The sequence below is a fragment of the Aptenodytes patagonicus genome, chromosome 11 (genome assembly GCF_965638725.1).
Source record: "Aptenodytes patagonicus chromosome 11, bAptPat1.pri.cur, whole genome shotgun sequence".
Lineage (NCBI taxonomy): Eukaryota > Metazoa > Chordata > Aves > Sphenisciformes > Spheniscidae > Aptenodytes > Aptenodytes patagonicus.
In genome coordinates, this window is record NC_134959.1 from 78,964 (window position 1) to 100,863 (window position 21,900).

At 42.3% G+C, this 21,900-nt stretch overlaps 1 protein-coding gene across 1 annotated transcript in view; it reads right to left on the reverse strand.

Moving 5' to 3' along the window:
- PHLPP2 (PH domain and leucine rich repeat protein phosphatase 2) overlaps positions 1-21,900 on the reverse strand; it is a 43,570-nt gene that overhangs the window by 8,069 nt on the left and 13,601 nt on the right. The window contains exons 3-13 of the mRNA XM_076348843.1: positions 20,924-21,057; positions 18,345-18,535; positions 17,432-17,557; positions 16,069-16,223; positions 11,903-12,049; positions 9,103-9,333; positions 8,187-8,389; positions 7,620-7,680; positions 6,787-6,882; positions 4,417-4,572; positions 3,456-3,656 (exon numbers count right to left, since the gene is read on the reverse strand). Coding sequence (XP_076204958.1) covers positions 3,456-3,656; positions 4,417-4,572; positions 6,787-6,882; positions 7,620-7,680; positions 8,187-8,389; positions 9,103-9,333; positions 11,903-12,049; positions 16,069-16,223; positions 17,432-17,557; positions 18,345-18,535; positions 20,924-21,057 — 1,701 coding nt within the window. The remainder of the gene's footprint in view (positions 1-3,455; positions 3,657-4,416; positions 4,573-6,786; positions 6,883-7,619; positions 7,681-8,186; positions 8,390-9,102; positions 9,334-11,902; positions 12,050-16,068; positions 16,224-17,431; positions 17,558-18,344; positions 18,536-20,923; positions 21,058-21,900) is intronic.

Below are 21,900 nucleotides of genomic sequence, written 5' to 3' on the forward strand. Positions count from 1 at the left end.
CACAGCTTCTCTGGGCAACCTGTTCCAGTGCCTCACCACCCTCATCGTAAAACATTTCTTCCTTATGTCCAATCTAAATCTACCCTCTTTCAGTTTAAAACCATTGCCCCTTGTCCTGTCGCTACAGGCCTTGGTAAAAAGTCTCTCTGCGCCTCTCTTAGAAGCCCCTTTATATATTGAAAGGCCGCAGGGAGGTCTTCCCGGAGCCTTCTCTTCTCCAGGCTGAACAACCCCAACTCTCTCAGCCTGTCTTCACAGGAGAAGTATTCCAGCCACCGGACCATTTCCGTGGCCCTCCTCTGGACCTGCTGGAGTGCTGAGAGCAGCCTTCATATTTCTTTCACTCCTTGGGGATGTCTCTTGGATTTCTCTGCTCTCTTCCCACATTTCTGTCTGCCTTTCTCATGTGATACATTGAAAGATACATAGCCCAGTAGAAGCCACTTATTTGATGGTTTCTGTGACTTTAGCTGACTCAACAAGAGTTTGAAATTGCTTTTCTATTGCATCTGAATAAAGGATGTTTGGCAAGTGTATAAGTCTGCTAAGGTCTGTAATTACCTGTAAATTAAAAACACGCTACGTGGCAACTGTTATAACGTTGTACTGAAAGGCACACAGTGGTTGCTTATCAGGCATTACTGCACTGACTGAGGAAGTTGCTTGTCCTCTGCTTGAGATTTTTTGTAAAGTACAACTTGTCTTGTCTTTACTTGTTCTTGACAATAACTAATTTTGCATGTTACAGCTGTGTTGCTGTTTGTACTCAGCTGAGAATGAAGAACAAATGGAAAGTAAATGCTAATGTCCCCTTTTTCTTCAGAAAAGCCATGTCAAGTGGAACAGTTAGATCGCATCCTGCTCTCTGGAGTCTATAATGTACGCAAAGGAAAGACCCAGTTGCACAAGTGGGCAGAGCGCCTGGTAATTCTCTGTGGTACGTGCCTCATTGTGTCCTCTGTGAAAGACAGCCACACAGGGAAGATGCACATCTTGCCTCTCGTTGGAGGGAAGGTAAGACTTTATTTGGTTAACTTCCTGTGGCTTAGAAAGGAAGAAGGGATTACAATGATGGGTATTATCCACAAGAGGTTAATCTAGGCTTTTGTAACAAATTACTGCATTAACATGTGCAGAGAGGTGTACAACCCCTTTCTACTTGCTCTGCTTAGGTAGTAGTCTTAAGGCTAATAAAACGAAGAGACACTAGTTCTGCTTTCACGTTACTAGCCAATGTTGTGAACGGGCATTCTGGAAATTACTACTTCTTGGATCTACTTCAGCAGAAATATGTTAAGAAGGACTTGGCCTTTCAATACTTAAAGGGGGCTAATAAGAAAGATGGGGATGATTTTTTTTAGTAGGGCCTGTTGCGATAGGACAAGGGGTAATGGTTTTAAACTAAAAGAGGGTAGATTTAGACTAGACAGAAGGAAGAAATTTTTTACGCTGAGGGTGGTGAAACACTGGCCCAGGTTGCCCAGAGAGGTGGTGGATGCCCCGTCCCTGGAAACATTCAAGGTCAGGTTGGACGGGGCTCTGAGCAACCTGACCTAGTTGAAGATGTCCCTGCTCATGGCAGGGGCGTTGGACTAGATGGCCTTTGAAAGTCCCTTCCAACCCAAACTATTCTATGATTCTATGATTTACTTCTGTGTTTCTCTCCAATAACTTTACAACTGTGTTTTCAGCAAAATGTAATGTTACTGGTAGTCGACAATACCTCACCCTAGACTTCAGATCCATTGTAATTGCTGGAGTTTAGGCAGACTTGTTTTGTTTTCAATTCTCCCTTTGCAGGTGGAAGAGATGAAACGTCGGCAGTACACACTTGCTTTCACATCTGCTGGAGCACAAGCTCAAACATACCATGTTTCCTTCGAAACGCTGGCAGAGTGCCAGCGGTGGCACCGACAGGCATCCACGGTGAGGCCCTGGAGACTGCGGTAGTTTGGGTGGTGGATACACAGGGGTAAGAAGGGTTTTCTGATGTAGGCTTGGTACGCAGGCAGGGATGAAGCTATGGTGCTGGAGAAAGTACCCAGGACACTTTCCAGCTTTCTTCATTTCTTACATGCTCAGGACTACAGAGACTTTCTTTTAGCCTTCTCTTCTCTCTCTGCCTGTGCAACAACGTAGAGTAGTAGGTTCTGCATTTTTCCACCCCTGCTGCACCTATTGGGAGTGGCTAATCACAAGTCACTAGAACAAACCCCAGGGACTGGCTGACTTTACAGCCGTAGAAACCTATAAATTGCACCTATTGCCATACTTTAATCTGCCTGAACTGTGGCCTGGGCTGGCATGGGGCTAGCCTGATTGGTTTGAGTTAACACAGAGATCATTCTCCAGGCTGAACAACCCCAACTCTCTCAGCCTGTCTTCATAGGAGAGGTGTTCCAGACACTGGACCATTTCTGTGGCTCTCCTCTGGACCCGCTCCAACAGGTCCACCTCTTTCTTGTACTGGGGACCCCAGAGCTAGATGCAGTGCTCCAGGTGGGGTCTCATGAGAGTGGAGTAGAGGGGGGGAATCCCCTCCCTCCACCTGCTGGTCACGCTTCTGATGCAGCCCAGGATACAGCTGGCTTTCTGGGCTGCAAGTGCACATTGCCAGCTCACATCCAATTTTTCACGCACCAGTATCTCCAAGTCCTCTGCAGGGCTGCTCTCAATCCATTCATTCCCCAGGCTGTACTGATATTGGGAATCGCCCTGACCCAGGTGCAGGAGCTTGCACTTGGCCTTGTTGAACTTAATGAGGTTCACATGGACCCACTCCTCAAGCCTGTCAAGGTCCCTCTGGAGGACATTCCTTCCCTCTAGCCGATTGACTGCACCACAAAAAAATACCTGATACTATGTAGTTTTCATACTAGAAAGACAGCGTGATATACTGGTAAAAAGAAGCAGATAAATAAAATTCTCACTGAAAAATAAGATGCAGGCTTATATAACTGAGAGCAACTGGAATAACTTAGTAGGAACACATGGGAGTCTCCAGCCTCTTGAGCTTCTACACTGAGCATAGATTTATCTCTATTTCAACTCCAAATCGTAAGCCTGGTGCATGAATTAATGGATGAAATTATATGACCTGCATTAGGTAGGAGTTCAGACAAGTCTGACTGAGGGCCTTCTGGCAAGACTGAAAAGTGAAAACACGCAGCACAGCAAGCTGCATGCCAGTAGCATTGAAGTTGTGAATAAATACTGCCCCCACCCCCACCCCCCACATGCACCACAACTAGGACAGGAACGACTGCAGCCAACAGTACCCTGTGCCAATCTCCCTTAACATGCCATTCCTCAGTGTGTGTGTAGGAATGGCAGGCTTTTGTCATCAAGCCACAGGGAGAGCATCTTGCTTTGACGCTGATTCATGTACAATAGTAGTAAGGCAGGCAACATCCTCCTGGTGAGCACTATCTCGCCCACCAGCCTTACTTATTTACCTTGCGGGGAAAGTCTGTAGGTTGTTGTTTGCCAGATGCAGGATCCGTAGGCTCGGGTGTTCCACCAAGACAGGGATGCATTGATCTGTGAGGTTATTATTGGTCAAGTAAAGCAGCTGCAGCATGCTCAGACTCTCCTCCCTTGTACACGCAGAGGGCAAGGACTCCAGGCTGTTTGCAGATGCATTCAGGTACCTGAGGCTAACCATAGCAAGTGCAAAAATCAGACTTCACATCATCTAAACCACTCCATTAACAGCAGGAAAAGGAGGTATACAAATGCCAGGGTAGACAGAACAACAGCATTAGACAAGAGGCCAGACAACACAGTGTAACATCCCTACTCACATTAAGATTTGAGTCTACTAATGACTTATTAGCTATATAGCACTGTGGATGCACACAGCATTTTACAGTAACCAGTGGGTACTGAAGAGCCTGTGGAGGGGGTGGGTAATACTGGTGGAAGCAGACTACATAAACTCTTACTCAGAGTCTTTAAAGGAAGGGTTGACTCATGTCTGAATAGACAGTTATGAAGGGTTGTTCATTTGTAAGGGTCCTTCTCGCTGTTCTCCAATGACCTGATGTACTTCCTGCTGTAGTATGTGAAAATCTGTATGGCTTCTTTCCTTTGCACCTGAATTTACGCACTACTTTTAAAGACAAAGCTCTTCAGGCAGTAACATGATCTTAGAAACAGTTGCAACTGAAGCTAATTCTTTGGTTGGCTGTTGGGTTAGGCAAGCCTCTGTTTTCCTGTAATTAAACAGTAACATGGACTGATTCTCTCAGCTTGATGACTTCCCTCATGGCACCTGAATTACCTCCTCATAAAGTGCACACCTCATTATCTCTTATGCAAATGGCACCTTGCAAGGACAGTCACGCAGATGCCACTATCAGCCTTTACAGCTCCAAAGGTTAATGCAGACAAAAGATGCTCACTACTGCCACTCACTTCAGAGCCTTGACAAAGAGCATCTCAGGGAGTTTAGTCAACAGGTTGTGCTGAAGGTCCAGCACCTCCAGTGGAATGTGTTCTGGAAGAGGTGGAAGGCTCTGCAGACGATTGTGCCCCACCATCAACTTCCGAAGGCTCAAGCTTCTGAGGATCCTAGAAAGACACAGAGTTTTCTATATCAGCTTGGTTCACTCCTCTTCACATCCACAGAGTTAGAAAAGGTAGCATTTAATCCATAGAGTTAGAAAAGGTAGCATTTAATCCATTATAATTTGACTGTACAGCAGAGAAAAATCAAAATACATTGATCCATAAAATGTAAACACTGACAAAGCAGAAAAACACACATGGTAAGGTGCCTCAGTCACTCTGAATGCTTGGAAGCATATCTACATTTCCCTCTATGCTACTGCAGATCAGTAACTCGTGATATGAGTCTGTGTGCATATGCCTAGCATTCTCTCAGGCAGACAAAAAAAGAGAAGTCACAAAGGATGGATTTAAACGCCTGTTTTCACTTGTAGGCAGAAAGAAGTGCTTCATCTGTGCCAACTTAAATTCAGAGCTTTAACAGGCTGCCTAGCACTCCTGTATTACTTCTGAGGCTGTTGTCACATTCTTCAGAATTGAGTGCTTATTGAAGGAAAAGGCCTCTATCCCCATTCCTGCAGAGAATTGCTTGCAGGAATTTTGAGAAAGGCTATGTCCAGATGTGGTCAGATAACCTAGAACCACCCTGCCCATTTGGGTGAGGTGATAATTTGGGACTATATTCTGAGAGACCTGTACAGAACAGCTTTGAAGCATGAAATGCTAAAGCTGCATTAGTGCACTGCTCCATGCGGGCCAATTAATTCAGTTTCTTTCTGTATGCTGTGGCTTCTCAAAGCTAATTATACTGGGAAAAAAAGCCATTCAAATGTAGATACACCAATATCCTTATTTAAGCTGACTCATCCATAGCTGGCTTGCGTTTCTCCACTCAACACTGTTGTGCACCACTGACACAATTCTGTTTTCAGATAACTAAAAGACAACTTCACAATGAACTATATCCCCTTATGTGATATAGTTCAACCTGCTCTCTGCATTTCTGCATCACTGTAATCCACCCTTGCGTTCAATTTCAATATAGCTTACCCTAGACACTGTGTCTCATTCATTACAATCACACCCTCACCAAACACACTTGTTAGGCTAAGAACATTTGTGCTTTGCTTCTTCCCATGACATCCCGTGTACCTTGGAGAAGTCATTATAAATATCTGCAAAATTATATTAATTCTTGGCTCCCCTTTACTACATTTCTGCACAAACCGAAAGGGAAACAGGGAGAAAGGAGTTGGCTGATGATGTGTTGTGAAAGCTACCTTTGAGATCATCTATATCGTATCTCTGTGATATCTCCCTATGAAAGGTAACAGATGAAATCTCTGCAGGGCAATGCAAGGCATATTAGGGCCTCACCTATAACCCGTGTTCACAGACACTGTGGTAACACAAATGAATCATAGCAGTGTGTTCTACTTCAGGTGCAACCAGCTGCAGTAGAAGCCAGAAGCATAGGATGTATCAGAAATAGTGTGGCCAGCAGGAGTAGGGAAGTGATCGTGCCCCTGTACTCGGCACTGGTGAGGCTGCACCTCGAATACTGTGTTCAGTTTGGGCCCCTCACTACAAGAAGGACGTTGAGGTGCTGGAGCGTGTCCAGAGAAGGGCAACGAAGCTGGTGAAGGGTCTGGAGAACAAGTCTTATGAGGAGCGGCTGAGGGAACTGGGGTTGTTCAGCCTGGAGAAAAGGAGGCTCAGGGGAGACCTGAGCCTCTACAACTCCCTGAAAGGAGGCTGTAGCGAGGTGGGGGTCGGTCTCTTCTCCCAAGTAACTAGTGATAGGACAAGAGGAAATGGCCTCAAGTTGTGCCAGGGGAGGTTTTGACTGGACATGAGGAAAAATTTCTTTACTGAAAGAGCGGTTAAACATTGGAACAGGCTGCCCAGGGAAGTGGTTGAGTCCCCATCCCTGGAGGTATTTAAAAGACGTGTAGATGAGGCGCGTAGGGACATGGTTTAGTGGGTGGTGGTGTTGGGTTGACGATTGGACTCGATCTTGGAGGTCTTTTCCAACCTTAATGATTCTATGATTCTATGATGAAATTACCTAGCCCCTGTTATTCAAGAAGCTGATTTGGAAGTCAATTCTTTCCAACATTTGGATACAGAGTATTTTTGATGCTGCACAGAGAAAGTAAGTGGATTATATCTCTGCACAACAAGAAATAAAGCAACTGGAATAGCACTGCTTCTCTGTTCCCAGTCAGCTCACCATAGAAGAAAGCTCAGCTCTGTATAAGAAGAAGGTTTGCTGACCTCGATGGAAGCTCCACAAGGAGGTTGTAGCTCACATCCAAAACTTCCAGTTTCTTTGCTTCACAGGCCCAGTCTGGGACACACTGCAGTTGATTGCTGAGAAAAGCAAGGGGGGAAAAGCTAGACACCAGCACTCCATATGGAACATACCCTGTTTGAATACTGCATGACATCAGTGACAGCCAAACCAAAAACAATAGGCAGAAAATGAACAACAGTATCCGAGCTAGTCACGTGGAATTTATCTCACGGCTAGCTGTGTAATGCAAACTGAGCTGGTGCACGATTGGTAGAAAGTACTGATGTAAGGCTCTGATGAACAGGCTTTTTGTTTACAGCACTGACATCAGCAGAACAGGCTACCCTATGCTATCCTGCTATCATGCTTCAACCCAGAACTGAAGCAAAAGGTAATCAGGTCCTCTGGGACCTATCTTACAGGTCTCTCAACGCTGCTCCAAGGGCAGACGTAGGGAACAAAGCCAACAGCAGAGATCACTGGCAGCTACTCTAAAGGTTTGTTCCACAGATTCCCACCATTCAGCCCAGTAAGCTGCCACAAGTTCAGTGGTCCCTGCTTGGCTTTTTTTGCCAATTACAGCCTACAGCTGAAGGACAGCCAGTCACCTAGACAGGTCATACTGGTTCAGAGGGGCTTCTGGTCTGGGAAACTTTCATCATTCTTCAGTGCTGGGCTTTCCAGTGAAGATAGAGTGCCTTTCCTCAATTGCTCTTAACTCTTTCAAAAGCTTAAAAGCTCCAGAAAATTTCTGCAGAAAACAGCAAAGGTGTCCAGATACTTGCTTTATATTCTGTGGTGTATAGTCACTTACTGAGAGAGTTCTAGATATGTCAGTTGACCAGGAACCGGATAAACATTGACAGCTGTCAGACCTGATTAAGTAAAGCAAATAATTATGATTGCAGAGCTTCAGGGGGAAAACAGCACAGAGAAGCAGACAGACTAGCTAGCGAGACTCATAGTCTTACTTTATGGATACCCAAGGTCTCTACTCATCCTTCCCAAGACAGAGTTCACACTTCATACATCTGCCATATGGCACTACAGCTTCTCACTATCCTGTCTCTCCATCTGCCACGTGGTGCACCAGAACAAGGGAGAACTGTACTTTTATTTGTGGACTCCCAAACAGATCTCACTGGAATATGAATTTCTTGGACAGTTACTCAACACCACAACCTCCCCCTGTTACACAGCCTGTGCACATACATGCGTATGTGATCCCTAGGAGCTGACCCCAGAAGACCCATCACATACAGTTTCACTACTGTAACATCAGTGTAAGTATTTTTTTTGTGTGGGTGAGGGCAAAGGGCTGTTTTCCTTTGTTCCCAGGGCTTGAAGGAAGAAGGCAGGTGAAGAAGGCAAAGAGACGTACAGTTGCTGCTGGCATAAAGGGCCCGAAGGGAGAAGCCACTCAGTGTCAACTCTTTCAGCTTATTCCGCTCACAGTGCAGCTGCTCCAGGCTGCCCAAGGAGCTCAGATCCAGATCTGTCATCTGATTGTCTCGTAAATCCATGTAAGTCACAGACTTGTTCCCCTCCAGAGTGTCAGCTGCTGCTCTCTTCAGGTTGTTCAGCCTAAACACTCAGAGATAAGTTACAAAGTCAGAAAATAGGACACCGAACACTGGACATCAGTAAGAAAAGAAAGAAAAGGAAAGGAAGAGTTCTGGTGAAGGCTAATGCCAAAGGTGAGCACAGTGAAATGTGTGAGGAGCAATGGTGGATTTCAGGCAGTGAATATGAAGAAAAACATTTCCTCTGCACTGCTATGTGAAATCATCTTACTTATTCCCCAATGTTTAAGAGATTCTGAAGACCAGTCTAGAAATTAGAAGCCAGGCCACGGGACAGCTACTTTGCACTGACACAGGAAGCTAATGCAGAGACTAGATACTAGACTGCCTTGCCACAGACAAAAAGTTCTTTGTCCCTTTCTGAGAGCTCTGCAGTTGGCAGTCTGGAGAATCAGGATCACATCTTGGGGGCAGGGGGTGTGTGTGCGCAAAAAAGCGTAGGAGAGATCAAAGAGCTACCGAAGCTCATAGTAACAGCATATCAAAAGAGGAAACTAGAGGACTGAGTCACATTCAGTTGCTTAAGGCATTGCTCAGTTAACCTTGTTTCTCTAAGTGAATTCTGCACACCCTCAGAAACAGAACTCCCTAAAAGCTAAAGAATCAGTAAGAGAAAAAAACCCTGCAAAATGTACTAGAAGTTACACAGCTCCTCTGCTGTAAATGTAAAGTAGCAATCTGCTTTATACACACATGCAAGTTTCCCCCCCTTACCTCAGGTCCACACTTTTGATGTGACTCATTCGGTTCAGCACTGCAAGGTCCAGGGTCTCTAGCAAGTTCCCTGCCAGGGCTAGTTTGTCTAAGATGATGAGTTTCTCACAAATTGCTGGCAGTTCACAGAAGTTATTGAAGGAAAGTCCAAGACAGCTGAGCTGTTGCAGACTTCCCAGTTCTTCTGGTAAGGATGTGAGGAAATTCCCATCAAGCCAGAAGGTCTGGAGACTGCAGCAGTGAAAAAGAGAAAATAATTCAGCAAAGAGTAGTGAACATCATATTTAACATTTCCAGTGAATTTCCTCGTATAGCTAGCTGGTCTCAGTGTGGTTATTTTTTAAAGGTACCTAACAGCTAATTTTATTCTTATACACATAAAATTACTGGAGTACTTTTATTACACATGTAATAGGCTTGGAACTGCATGTATGCAATACCAAATAGTTCCTAAATTATTTTGGAGGTAAACTTCCAGTTGTGCCAAAGACTGTAAGTTAACATGAGCAAAATACAAATCAGTACTTACGTTGTAAATGAAAGATATTTACTTAATCACTTGGTTTTCTACAAATTAAGAACTCCTCACTTAGCATGCTGGACAATCTTTAAAAGACCTATGACAATCTAAAACCAAAAATTACAACAGTAACAGACCTGTCTCATAAGAAACAATAAAGATCAACTGCACCTTCATCATCCAATCGCTGGAATCTCATATCACTATTATGGCACTTATTCACATCTGTGGCACTTACGGCACAGTTTAATCACAATTCCTACCACACTAACACACTGGTAACAGATTTTTACATTCCAGTTGTCCTTTCAGACACTCAGAAAAGAATAGGGTAGCTTTCTGTTGCAAGATGAATTGTTTTAAAGTTTACATGGCTTTTGAGACTCAAATCCCCAAAATATAATTCCCTCATTATGATTATGTTCCAACAAAGAACTTTCTGAACAGTGTTTAGCGGTGGTAGAAATGCAATCTGGGGCCATAAAAAGTTCTTATGAATAAGGGCTCAAGGGGGTCATGAAGATGGCTGGACCCATAATTAAGTTGTAAACCTCTGAAAACCGTAAGCCTGCATACAGCTTTTTCCTCACAGTTTGCATATGGCTAAAAGATCGCTCTGGAAATGACTTGCTTACATCCAGCGTAGCTGCAGATACTCCTTTTTTAAAGATAGAAGCTGGAGGAAGAGCAGGCCACAATGAACCAATAGCTCAATACCAACATTTATCTAAACGTGCAATAATAGTCTTGCAATTAAATTTACCTAAGCTTAAGCTTTTATGCATTCTGGGTAGCCACTGGGGAAAATGGAGAAGGTTTTTACTCCAGCAAACACTGTAAGACAAAATTTTCAGAGGAGATTGCCCAAGTATTTCCATGTTAAAATCCTCTTTCTAACACAAAAAGCAACCAATTCAGTAGAAAGCTATCAAAACATACTAATGCTGACAAAAATCACTAGACCTCTGTGAGAAGTTACCACAGAAAAGTTTTATACAATAAATTAAAACTTTAATAGAAACTGCATCAGTATTGAAAATATTAAATACAAATAATAAACAGAAATTCAGAAAGTCACACACCTCTGCAGCTGCAGAAAAATGCGCATTAACTTATTTGAGAAACAATACAATTGTCTTCAGACAATGCTTCATCTGCATCATGTTTCCTCATCTTTTCTACATCAGCAGCTGTAATGTTTTAATAGTAGCGATTAAGAAATTGCACCTGAGACTGTCTTTGGTTCTATAAGGTACCCTTATACTTTAAAACTTGCATACAGTTAAGAAATCTGCAGTCCCTTTTGTGTAAGACATTTATGAATACTGCAGCAATATAACCAGCATGCTCTTGCTTGTATAAATAAGGTCCACAGGCTAGGCCTCAGAATTTGAGAGGCATATATATTTTCCCCTAGTTCTACAAAGCCTAGCTGATCTCCATAGATGTTTCACTGTACTAATCTACAGCTTCTGGAAATGTCCCTGACAGCATGATCTTTAAAAACTCTTAACTGTTTTTACGTAAACATAACAATACTTATGTTTAACCGACAAGGCACCACCATAACAGTAGTTTAAAAAAAATTTAGAAGATAACGTAGGAAGGAAATTACAAGAAAGCAGGCAAGGGATGCAAGATGGCAGCAGTTGCAAAGAGAACGAGATGCATTCAAATTTACATAAAAATTGGACATAAACCCGCAAGAACTCATACAAGTCACCCCAAAGTAAAAACAAACCCCCAAAACACCCCCCACCCCACCCCCGAGAACATAAAAAGCTTCAAGTTTTCTAAACTTTAAGTGAGAGTATATTCATAGGCTTAGAAGCCTTCACGTTTACTCTAGTTCAGCAAGGTGGCGCCTGTGATTCAAGGTATCATAACTGACTGTTAAGTGTCTTCCTAGGCCACTCCAAAATAGGCAAAATCCATTAATCTCCTCTCTTAGAAAACTGATTTACACTAATATATTTTACATAGCTAGTAGAATAGGCAGGAAGTCACAAATGATGAATGATAACTTGCTATATACCAGTGACTTAAAATGGCAACTGTATAAACATACTGCGATATCTTCATTTTCAAGGAAAAAGAAACCTTATTGGACATCTTGGTTCTCGACCTTCTACTGGAGTCAAATCCATCATTTAGTCTTCATGGGCAGGCAGAACAGGCTGTCCCAGCACTCATACTTTTATAAGTAGTACCTTCAGGTCAGCTGTGCTCAACTGAAGCACCAAGGATGTTTATAACCACAGATAAAAAGAATATACTCACTTCAACAGTTTGCCAATCTGGCTTGGCAAGTAATGAAGTCCATTACAGGAAATATTAAGCTCTGTCAGAGTAGAGATCTCGCACAGTGATACAGGAAACTCTCCGAGTCTATTATGAGACAGATTCAGGCTCTTCAACTGAGAAAACCTATTGGCAAGAACACTAGTTAATTCACAAACCTCCATGATCTCAAGGCAAAAACATACAAAACCAGACAAAGAATTTTTAAGTCTTTGTACACTGGAGATACAGTCAGCTAACTCATTATGGGAGTTTCTGCACAAATATTTTTGTCACTGATATTTTGTATCTCAGTGGTAATGCTGAAAGTGATCAAATACCATGGTTTTACTGCAGAAACTGATAACAACCTTCTACCCTGATTCCCGACAGGCTTCCTCCTAGTGACTGTTACTAAGATTAAGGAGACTAAAAATACTCAGTTCAAAAAATTTACCTTCAAAGAATTATTTAGAGTAACAGTCTACAATTATGCAGCTTGGGAAAACAGGAGCTGAAAACATTAGCTGGAACTATTCTGAGAATAAAACAGAAGAGGGGAACACCCTTTTCAAGCTAGGCACAACAGAAGGCCTAGCAGAGTTGTAAAAGGGAAAACCAGGAAAGCGCTGACTTCATGCTGGGAAGCTCCAAGACCTCCATCCATAGGTCCTTGGAAGAGATTCCACGTCTAAAGTGCCACTTGCTTGGCAGACTGTACCATAGGTACAGCCACACAAGTACTGACACAGCCCTCACAGTCACTACAGTCCCACCTGCGCTTAACAGATGGTTGCCTATTCCAGCTCCTTCTATCACTGTGCTAGGTCCAAACAGAGAGAAGAAATTGAGCATGGGTTGGGGTAACATGCAAGAGGTTCTTCTCAAAATGTTCCTACCTCTTTCTACAGGAAACAAAAGTATTTTTCCCCAAGTAATAACTCCCCATCCCAAACTGGAACCATCAGAAATTAATTCAGTGGGGAAATTAATATACTTTTATCAGACAATTGCAAATCTAATGTAATGTACCAGAGAAGTACTGCCTGGAAACATAGCTCATTCATCTGCTCCACCTACCATACTTTTTGCTAGGCAATGGTGAATAGCTCTTACTTTGAAGCAAATTTTTTAATATAGGTAACAAAACCAAGGTTAATTAGCTTGAGGGTGAATATTACTGCTAGCTTGAGATGTCTTGAAGTATAAGACTGAAAGGTTTTGAAATTTTTTCTTCTTTATAGAGACTCCTTTTTCAGATTCAGAATACTTGGAATGATCTGTGTAGGAACTATGCATTATATTTCTCCATTTTGCTTTACAATCTTTGGAGGTTTGTTTTTTTTTTTTAAAAAAGAGGGAGCATATCTGAAACTTGGACATGGGTTGTTTGCTTTGAAAAAGCACCCTGTCATATAAATAAGGGCATAGGCATTTTATGTTTGCTGCAGCCACAAACAGACTCTCTTGTAATGCAACTGAAAGCCAAAGAGAAAGATGCTCTATTGGTAATAGCCTTCCTAAAGGGAATGTATTGTATGATGCAAAGATCTAACAATGATACAAAAATCAAGAACTTGCACACAGAATTTCACAACAATAACGGAAAAGAAGGAAACAATGAGGATAAACCTACAGATTTGAACTTTCTCATTAACTGGTTCAACCTCAAGAGATTTAGGAAAGATCACACTTCTCAGGTTTTGGAATCAGAAAACACTTTAATGAAACTGCTTTCTCTGGAGTTCTACAATGACTTTTTCTATGGCACCTGTCCTTAACACCAAGCAGCTCTTTCTCTGTCATTAGCAGAGTGCGGTGAGAAGCTGCCCCAAGAAGAAAGGCATTAAACGCAACAGCATAACGAATTTTTAGAATTCATCCCTCTGCAACAACATCAAAGCAAACACAAAAGGGGCATAAAAGTTTCCAAAAGCTGGAGGGAAACTGGCACATGATACAGGTTTGTCTGAGACTCCTCAAGCAGACTGTCACATTCAATGGGGAGGACAATAGTAAAAAGCCTTTTGAGTTCCCCTTCTGTTCCTTCTCCTTTGCCCCAATATTCTCAAGCAGTAGGGATGTAGGAATGGAATGCAAACCCAACTCTCATTCAAGTTGTATACATGAACCATGTATTATAGGGAATAAGGATCCTGAAATCGTTACGGCTCCTCAAGTTTTGGTCTGTGCTATCACAGGGCATATGGAGATTTCAGTGAAGAGGTGTGGAAACACAGCAACAAATCCTCAATGGGATGATCATTCAGCAGCCCAAACTGGTGCTGGCCTGAAATATTCCCAATTTAACGCAACATCCTGCTCTGCTGCCAAAGCATCCCAGTACAACTCTGTATCAACTAGCTAGAATAGTGATAATAGACATGCATATGTATACACATGCATGTGCGCACACACACACACTTATCAATGAAGATCAGACTTGATAAAGTTTTCCAGAAAAGGGAGATACTTGAAAGTCTGTGTTACATAAAAAATAAGCTAGGAGACGTAACAAAACAGGTCGGGTTATTTAATTTCCTTTGCTTAACATTTCCCTTTTAATTATTTTTGTTCCATTATTATAGTTATAGTTAATTAGACTCCTAAAGCCTCAAAGATTTCCTCAGAGGAAGAGATCTGATCATTGCAAAAAATTCTGCTGTTCAGAATTATCAATCTCTAGGCACTGATAACACCTACTGCAAGTGAGCAAGTTTCTTCATTTGGGGCTGCGACCTGATAAACATCCTAAAAACCTCAGAAAGAAAATCTTTTCAAAAGGCAATGAGCAGCCTTATGTGGGCTACCTAATGCTACCTGTTTATTCAAGATTGTGTGAAGTGAGGGCTTCTTTTATGGCTTTTGTTTGTTTGAGGATTTCAGCTTCATCAGACATAGTCACTGCCAGGAAAAGAGTCGAGTTTCTGACATGTCAGATCTCTTGTTGACTACATGCAAGGTCAAAAGAAATTTCAAGCCCCTTTGCTGATCCTGTGAACCAAGGATACCGCATTTTAGAAAATAAAGTTCTGATACGGTTTTCAACATCACACAATGTATTTGAAGAGAGAAGTAGAAAGCAAAATCTTGAATTATTTTAAGCAGCTTTTCCAATAACAATCTATTACAATTCAGCTGTTAGAAAACATTTAAACAAGTTTGGAATTAAAACAAAACCAGACTAGACTCTGGCTCTCGATGAAACTGCAAAGAATTCCCATGGGTGAGCAATTTTTTTTCCCTGTATACCCTCATGGATACCTAGGTATCTCATTACTCTGTAGGAAGAAAAATGAAATAACCTGGTAATAGGCCCCTAGAGATAAACAAAACAAAACCAAACCACAACAAACAAAACAAAACAAAACAAAAACCTGCAGTTTTGCAAAGTTTCTCCAAATACATTTTTCTTAAGGCACAACGTGTTCCAAACAGAGTCATTTGACAACATTACTGCAGGCTTCCTAATGGCTTTCGAAATTCATAGAGCAACTCCTTGAATTCTTTTTAGCATGGCTAGAGTAGATATCAACAGACTAATCTTCCTCTAGATTTTTATGGTTGTCAGGAATTAATTTAAAAATATTTTTGTAAGACTCCTTCACTTACCTAAGATGACTACATCATGCTTCCATACCATCACACAACTGCTACTCTCTTAAAAGCAGATCATTACAAGTTCCCAAAGCAAAGCTGGAGTCTCACAGGCCCTCTGCCAATTCCAAGTGTACATTAAGAACTTACCAAAACAGGCTTTTTCAGATCTGCACTTCTTCCTACAAACACTTACCCACAACAGCAGCATTATGCTTTCCCTCACCTTTTATTTTATACCCCAGAATGTTCTCTGTTTAGCAAGCAGCCTTATATTACTATTGCATCTTGTCCATACAAATGGCATATCGCTCCACAAGGCTCATCTCTGATCAAACTTAGCACAAAGAATCTGTGGAAGGGAGTTAATGAATACTGTAAATGGTTGGAAGCTTATGCCTGCCTGCACTGTTCAGTTCTGCTTCCTAGCCCCCTCATTTGTTAGAGCTTCCTGGAGATCAATCTTTTTACCATCCCACGAGAATGGGCAATACACTCCCCCTCCTCTTCATCCCTGGATGCACATGTCAAGAACTCCAAATGTAGAAGAAAAATAATTCTTTGCAGACCTGCAAAGAGAGTCAAGACTCCCTGCTCCACTTGATCTCATAAAATTGTGTCGTAGGTTGAGGTAGATGATGTCTTGACTGTAGAAGAGGTGCTCAGGTACTTCCTCAAGGCTGTAGCATGAAAGATCAACCATGCTAAGTCGCATAGACACAACCTGAAAAGAAGGAGGAAGAGCTGCAGCTGTGCAACAATTTTTCTCTGAAAGTCTAATGGAAGGCCAAAGAATGCAAGTAGCAAACAATCTGCAAGAACATGAAAGAACCCCCTTATACCCACCAGGTAGAGTCCACACAGGAAACAGCCCACGGAGTATGAGTTTATGCCATTTGCTACTATTGTTTCTGCAAGCCCCCTGACAAGGATGCATATCTGGATACCAACTAGGATGCACCGAAAGCCCTGCTCTATATGTGCAATGGGCACGGCCTAAAAGCTAGACCGTAAGAGAGCCAACCTAATTGAGAAAAACATATCTTTGGCTGAGGAAACTCTGCTGAGAAAGCATGATCTCTGAGTGCCTTCCACAGATGCAAGCAGCAACAGGAAGCAGTTGACTTTCCAGTTCAGACCTTTAAGGTTTACAGAACCTCTGCTTGGACTAGCTACCTCTTCCCACTTTCTTTTATTGGCTTGTTCAGGGTATAATATTGGAAACATAACCTGTGATGATGAAAAGGCTTCATAAATTACAGTTTTGCAGCATTTCATAAAGTCTTTGCAAATATCAGATCTCCTTTCATTAAGCATGCTTTGTTTCAAGGTCTTCGGTGCTTCCTTCCAGATTTTATGACCTGCTTTATCCTGAACTCATTTCATACTTCATAATATTATATATATACATGAGGTCAAAGCGTGGCTCAGCATTAAGCTATTGCCATCTAATTGTATTTTACTGTGGAATAAAGATGCAGCTCTGAACAAACTACACTTCCCTTGCTGACCTATGATCTCTGTGTTAACTCAAACCAATCAGGCTAGCCCCATGCCAGCCCAGGCCACAGTTCAGGCAGATTAAAGTATGGCAATAGGTGCAATTTATAGGTTTCTACGGCTGTAAAGTCAGCCAGTCCCTGGGGTTTGTTCTAGTGACTTGTGATTAGCCACTCCCAATAGGTGCAGCAGGGGTGGAAAAATGCAGAACCTACTACTCTACGTTGTTGCACAGGCAGAGAGAGAAGAGAAGGCTAAAAGAAAGTCTCTGTAGTCCTGAGCATGTAAGAAATGAAGAAAGCTGGAAAGTGTCCTGGGTACTTTCTCCAGCACCATAGCTTCATCCCTGCCTGCGTACCAAGCCTACATCAGAAAACCCTTCTTACCCCTGTGTATCCACCACCCAAACTACCGCAGTCTCCAGGGCCTCACCGTGGATGCCTGTCGGTGCCACCGCTGGCACTCTGCCAGCGTTTCGAAGGAAACATGGTATGTTTGAGCTTGTGCTCCAGCAGATGTGAAAGCAAGTGTGTACTGCCGACGTTTCATCTCTTCCACCTGCAAAGGGAGAATTGAAAACAAAACAAGTCTGCCTAAACTCCAGCAATTACAATGGATCTGAAGTCTAGGGTGAGGTATTGTCGACTACCAGTAACATTACATTTTGCTGAAAACACAGTTGTAAAGTTATTGGAGAGAAACACAGAAGTAAATCATAGAATCATAGAATAGTTTGGGTTGGAAGGGACTTTCAAAGGCCATCTAGTCCAACGCCCCTGCCATGAGCAGGGACATCTTCAACTAGGTCAGGTTGCTCAGAGCCCCGTCCAACCTGACCTTGAATGTTTCCAGGGACGGGGCATCCACCACCTCTCTGGGCAACCTGGGCCAGTGTTTCACCACCCTCAGCGTAAAAAATTTCTTCCTTCTGTCTAGTCTAAATCTACCCTCTTTTAGTTTAAAACCATTACCCCTTGTCCTATCGCAACAGGCCCTACTAAAAAAAAATCATCCCCATCTTTCTTATAAGCCCCCTTTAAGTATTGAAAGGCCAAGTCCTTCTTAACATATTTCTGCTGAAGTAGATCCAAGAAGTAGTAATTTCCAGAATGCCCGTTCACAACATTGGCTAGTAATGTGAAAGCAGAACTAGTGTCTCTTCGTTTTATTAGCCTTAAGACTACTACCTAAGCAGAGCAAGTAGAAAGGGGTTGTACACCTCTCTGCACATGTTAATGCAGTAATTTGTTACAAAAGCCTAGATTAACCTCTTGTGGATAATACCCATCATTGTAATCCCTTCTTCCTTTCTAAGCCACAGGAAGTTAACCAAATAAAGTCTTACCTTCCCTCCAACGAGAGGCAAGATGTGCATCTTCCCTGTGTGGCTGTCTTTCACAGAGGACACAATGAGGCACGTACCACAGAGAATTACCAGGCGCTCTGCCCACTTGTGCAACTGGGTCTTTCCTTTGCGTACATTATAGACTCCAGAGAGCAGGATGCGATCTAACTGTTCCACTTGACATGGCTTTTCTGAAGAAAAAGGGGACATTAGCATTTACTTTCCATTTGTTCTTCATTCTCAGCTGAGTACAAACAGCAACACAGCTGTAACATGCAAAATTAGTTATTGTCAAGAACAAGTAAAGACAAGACAAGTTGTACTTTACAAAAAATCTCAAGCAGAGGACAAGCAACTTCCTCAGTCAGTGCAGTAATGCCTGATAAGCAACCACTGTGTGCCTTTCAGTACAACGTTATAACAGTTGCCACGTAGCGTGTTTTTAATTTACAGGTAATTACAGACCTTAGCAGACTTATACACTTGCCAAACATCCTTTATTCAGATGCAATAGAAAAGCAATTTCAAACTCTTGTTGAGTCAGCTAAAGTCACAGAAACCATCAAATAAGTGGCTTCTACTGGGCTATGTATCTTTCAATGTATCACATGAGAAAGGCAGACAGAAATGTGGGAAGAGAGCAGAGAAATCCAAGAGACATCCCCAAGGAGTGAAAGAAATATGAAGGCTGCTCTCAGCACTCCAGCAGGTCCAGAGGAGGGCCACGGAAATGGTCCGGTGGCTGGAATACTTCTCCTGTGAAAACAGGCTGAGAGAGTTGGGGTTGTTCAGCCTGGAGAAGAGAAGGCTCCGGGAAGACCTCCCTGCGGCCTTTCAATATATAAAGGGGCTTCTAAGAGAGGCGCAGAGAGACTTTTTACCAAGGCCTGTAGCGACAGGACAAGGGGCAATGGTTTTAAACTGAAAGAGGGTAGATTTAGATTGGACATAAGGAAGAAATGTTTTACGATGAGGGTGGTGAGGCACTGGAACAGGTTGCCCAGAGAAGCTGTGGATGCCCCATCCCTGGAAGTGTTCAAGGCCAGGTTGGGCGGGGCATTGAGCAACCGGGTCTAGTGAAAGATGGCCCTGTCCATGGCAGGGGGGTAGGACTAGATGATCCTTAGAGGTCCCTTCCAACCCAAACCATTCTGTGATTCTATGATTCTAAGTAATGTTTCTCTGGCTAAAATGCATTACTTCATCCCTTATGTTCTCAGCTGCAGGCTTTGCAAAATTATCACATAATCCTCCATAGCATTCTCTCTAATTCCTCCCCTACCTTTAAGAGCCACTTTGTCAGCATTTGCTTTTACTTTCTTAAAACAGGTCTCCTCAACACTCTTCAGTGCTCGTACTTCTTCCTTCACAGCCTCTTTCTAAGCAGGACTACCCTCCCATGCTGACTGAAATGACGCAATTCCATTTTCTACCTACTTGCTTCCATGAAGTTGAGTCATTGTTCCTGAATCTTCAGCAGTTCCTGCTTGACCTACCCAAACCGAATTGCTCATTTGTTCCTCAAAAGTTCTCTACAGCCCTATGCTTGACGCCTCTCCTCCTTCCAGCTGAAGTAACTTCTGCTTCTTGTAACTTCCCTTCTGCTGAAGTAACTTCCCTAGTCCTTGCCCTATAAATCCAGACTGTACGCATGTCATACTTCTTCCCATCTCCATTATACTTCTGTCTGGGAGCTGTGTGCAGAGCAGTGTAGAAGGGGTTTGTCTCAGGTAAAGGGGTGGAGAAGCTGAATTCTTATGATTCTATTTTTTGACGCTGAATAAACAAATGATGGGTAGCAGCTTAGTCAGGCTACCCAGCTCCACTATGCAAGAACAATTTTTCATTAAAAGCACTTAGATTTTTTTTCTGAAATGCAAAAAATACACAGGTGAAGTATTTAAAAGTAATGAAATAATTTCCTTATCAGCTTTCCTCCCCCTTATTTCTTTTATATTTCCTCTCCACTTCAGTGAATTCCTTTTCTGACTGCTAGCACCATATGCCAACGGGCTTATGACTATAATTCTGTTGCTCCTTATGCACATGGTATCCTGCTCAAACTGACACAATAGGCCATTCAGAAGTCTCGCTTCTGCAATGAAATGCACTGGGTTTCTAATGGCAGCCTGCATTATCATTAACTAGCTGGCACTTTCACTCTCTATTTACAGGCTGTGAAGGTATCTGACCGGGACCTTCCTTGCCCATATCCATACACCTTTTGGAAAGACAATCTTCAGACATCTCTAGACTGAACTGCCATATGTTTCTGATCCCATTAGGAGCTCTAAGGCATTTGTCGTAACGCTGGAAACTAAAGACAACAGAGAAATCTTGTGTCTTCCTGTGGAGCTGTCTTTTCTCAAGCCATAGATAGGATCAAGAGAACTACAGAACTGTGTTTTTTTCTATTAATCTTGAAAACTCGTTATTTTAAGAAATGCTTACTGGTACTTTGAGTGTTTGATGTAGCCATCTATAAACCAAATAGGTCACTGACTTGGGCTTCAGCTGAGTTCCACCTCATAGTTAAAGCTACAGGAACAGCGACAGTGTGCACACACACAATTTCTTACCACTGTAAAAGCGAATCATACAGCTGAGATCAGAGTTTGCTGCCTCTTCCTGAATTCTGACTGGATCATCAAAACCCAACCCAGCCAAGTAGTCATACACAATCTGAAGGGGTTTTTCTGTGGGCTCCAGCCTCCTGTCAAAACATAAAAGAAAGTAGTTTGAGAACGCAAGAAAGATTAAACAAGTCTCACTGCAGCTAAAGTGTAAGGAATACTGACATACTGGTTGTTCTGCTCCTCTGAAAAGGTCTGGCAAGCACGCATCCTTAGGGTTTGTGCTTCCTGCTTCTCAACTAGCACTTAAGAACTGTAGCACGTGAAGAATTACATTGTAGAAGGGAAACAGAGAGGAAAAGCAATAGGCATAAGCCATACAATCCATGGTGATAATTCCCATTCCATGATTTAAGGAGCACCAGGAGGAAACAATGACAACAAACAAAACCAGAAATACTACACAAAAAGCAGACACCAAATAATTAAAAAAACCTACATATAATGACTGAAAGATATAAAAGAACTCTACTTAAATTTCTCTTCCAAATGCAGCTGGGAGCAAAGCATATGAGCATCCTCCTGAAGAATGACTTCTAAAAAGAAAGAAAAAAGAAATTTCCCATTCTCTTTAGCTCTCATCAGTGCAAGATTCTCATGCTTTGGCAAATTAACTCAAACGATACATTTAAAGAAAAAATGTTTTTAGAACTACAACAGATCATAGGAAGGATTCAGTGGCTAACTTGACTAAATGGCAATAAGAGGAAGTTCTCCTGAAATATCAGGTTTAGTATATTCAGAACAGAAAAGATGTTTTCTGATCCTCTTGTCACACTTCTTCCAGAGACGCTGAATTGTTATTTTCTGCAATAAAAATAACAGAGTTTCTCGCTAACTTAGAAGTTTTACTTCAGGGAAAAAAAATCTTCGTGTAAAAGACTAAGCACTGAAAATGTAAGATAGGAGTTAAAATAAATTGC